At 34.8% G+C, this 2,851-nt stretch overlaps 1 protein-coding gene across 1 annotated transcript; it reads left to right on the forward strand.

Moving 5' to 3' along the window:
* The first annotated feature begins 681 nt into the window (after nt 1-681).
* On the forward strand, nt 682-2,244 carry LOC125855077 (uncharacterized). The gene is made up of 6 exons (XM_049534738.1): nt 682-805; nt 898-1,142; nt 1,248-1,442; nt 1,530-1,583; nt 1,704-1,805; nt 1,915-2,244. The coding sequence occupies exons 1-6, from the start codon at nt 682-684 to the stop codon at nt 2,242-2,244; spliced, it is 1,050 nt and encodes a 349-aa protein (XP_049390695.1).
* Nucleotides 2,245-2,851: the final 607 nt, after the last annotated feature.

Below are 2,851 nucleotides of genomic sequence, written 5' to 3' on the forward strand. Positions count from 1 at the left end.
AATTTACGTAGTGTTTTTTTGTTTCCCTCGCTTTTAACCTAGTAACTCCTACTTTATTCCCTCCATATTTCCACCAACGCCATTTTCTGAACCTTTCCCTCCATCTTCCCCCTTTCCCCTCAATCTTCCCACTTTCCCCTATTCTCCACTTTTCTTGGTGACAAAACTTCCCTATCGAAAGCTATAAATTCCCCTATAATCCATTCTGGAGATATGGAATCAGATGATAGCATTAGGTCAGTTTTATTTTACTGTTACTAAATTTATTTTAGTTTACATTTTGTTTTCATCAATATGATTGTTGGGCACATGTTTTTTGCTTTGTATTGGGATTTTCATTTACTGCCAAGCATTATTTATATTGTGACATCGCGTAATATTTTGATTTCTGTGTATTCGAGAGGTATCAGACAAATTCCCTTTGTCAATTACATGATATTACCGTGTCATCTCATAACTTGTTCATATTTGATCACCTCTCTGTTTTTATGAATATGCAGCCATGGCAAAGATTAAACGTTTTAAGAATCCACTAAAGTCAACTAATGGACATGATTCATCATCAACTCTCCAGTGGAACGAGACCTCCCAGTTGCTTCAACAAATCCCTCACAAGCTTATGGAGTCCCACAAAAAGAACAAAATCCAATTCTCTCGCTGCAAGAACAAGCTCCAATAGCCATGCAGCAAGAACAAGCTCCAATTTCCTTGCAGCAAGAACAAGCTCCAATTCTGCCTTCTAATTCAAGTGCAACATCTCTGCAGCCACGTCCATCTGCACGATATTGGAGAGTAGAGGCTAAAGGTATATATTTCTTATGTCATTTTTAGTTCAACTTATGAGTATCTTTTTTCCCTTTTTTGGTTAAGTAACTAATTTTCTTGTTAATGATTCAGAAAACGCTATCAAGCATATTAATGTCAAGGTTAATGAGGTTAATAATCTAACTGTTGGAGAGAGCATCATTGTGGACTTTGACCCATACAACTCAGCATATGGTGATGCACAGGGACTGCTCGCTGGATATTGTGAATCATTGGCAATTAATTGTAATTTGTTTCCAATTAGTTTTGAGATGTGGTCAAGGCAATCGGACATACCTAAGAAGTACATGGAAGACTTCTTTGAAACAATATTAAAGGTACAAGTGTTCTTACATATATATATAAACACTTTTCGAAAGATTTTAGAATACATGAGAAAACTAACTTCTATTTTTTATTTGAAGCCTCAATTTCTTTTTCAGGTATTTGAGTCCATTGCATACAGATATTGCAATAGTAGCATTTCAAAAAAGTTGGCTACACATAGGCAGAGATTGTGGAATGAATATTTTGACCCTGCAAGAAGCAAGAATGAGATCATTAGTAACGTGCCATCTGGTATACATAAAGATCAATGGGCTAGTTTTGTTGCTTACAGTCAGAAACCATCAACAATGGTAAGATTCAGATTATGTTAATAAGTTTTGTTTCATCATAATTATATAAGGATGAACATTTTGAGCTGTCGTTGTTTTTGTTGATAGGAGCTTTGTAGAAGAAATAAGGAAATTCAGAGGAAGCAAAAATGCCACACACTGGTGGTTCAAAGGCTAACTTGAGAAGACGTTATCAGATGGTATGCACATTACCTTAATAGTTCTGATTTGTCTTTAACTAAACTGTTTTTGGATAACATTTATAATACACTTCTTTCTTAGTTTCTGGAAACTGCTAAAGCTCCTAGTCGCGAAAAAATGTTTATTGAAACTCATAAGAGAAAGAACGGATCATTTGTGAATGCTAAGGCTCAGACTATAAGGGTAAGTATGGCATCGATGCATTTTTTTAATATTTCATTGTTATTGTATAATATAATATTCTGCATCTATTACTATTTTATACTTACTATTGATATTGATATGATCGTAGGAACAAATTGAGTCACATATGACTCTTTGCAACACTAATGAGTCTGAAGTTTCCCCAGAAGATATTGTTGGTAAGATATTAGGAGCAGAACACTCTGGGTGGGTAAGATATATGGGTATGAGAGCAGGTCCATCAAACACATTCTTGAATATAGAGCGACGACTTAGCGAGCTGAGCATTTCTTCATCAAGCTATGGTGAATCATCTGCAACTTCTACTTATTTGCATCAAAAGGTCGCACGTTTGGAGTCCCAAGTTGAAGAAACTTTGCCTGTGTTGAAGAATTACCTGATATCTAAGGAAGGAGGGATTCCTAACTTCTACGAGTGAAATGTTGGACTAGAATTTGACTTCTACGAGTTGGATCTCCGAGCCATAAAAGTTTTGACGGAAGGTCTCATGGGAAGTTGAGAAAATTTTAGGTTTTAGAAGTTCTATTTATGAATGATCAATATGGTCCTTAGGAAGTTCTATAGCCCGTAGGTCACTTCGGTAGTAAATTATTAAGAGTATTTGAGTCTTTCCCTATGTATTTATTACCTATACTATCTCATTTTGACCCAAATTCAACACCTATAACTATACTTTAACTCCTAAATATACACAAAACCTATCATTCTCTAAAACCCCCAATTCCCATTCACATTTGTCTCTTTTTTCCTCCATTACCTTTGGGCTTAGATGTTCAAGGTATGTGGAATTTTACTATCCGATTTCATTAATCTGATGGGTCCCAAAGGATTTCAAAGTTTCTGATTCAATTTATAAATTTCTTAGGGTTTTGTGTGATTCTTATGGGTCTTAACTGATATCGATTTAATTATTAAATTTCAATCTTCCCATGTATGATATTATTAAACTACATAATTCCCAATTGGTTTATATAAAGATTCATGCATTATTCATGAGTTTGACAATGAATTTATGAAGAAACCCG

This window comes from Solanum stenotomum, chromosome 1, assembly GCF_019186545.1.
Source record: "Solanum stenotomum isolate F172 chromosome 1, ASM1918654v1, whole genome shotgun sequence".
NCBI lineage: Eukaryota > Viridiplantae > Streptophyta > Magnoliopsida > Solanales > Solanaceae > Solanum > Solanum stenotomum.

What these genes read in the sequence shown, in the direction of transcription:
- LOC125855077 (XM_049534738.1), top strand. Translation starts at nt 682, where the DNA reads ATGCAGCAAGAACAAGCTCCAATTTCCTTGCAGCAAGAACAAGCTCCA. An exon ending in GTCAGAAACCATCAACAATG is followed by an intron (nt 1,443 to 1,529) that starts GTAAGATTCAGA and finishes TTTTGTTGATAG; the next exon opens with GAGCTTTGTAGAAGAAATAA. An exon ending in AGCAAAAATGCCACACACTG is followed by an intron (nt 1,584 to 1,703) that starts GTGGTTCAAAGG and finishes CTTCTTTCTTAG; the next exon opens with TTTCTGGAAACTGCTAAAGC.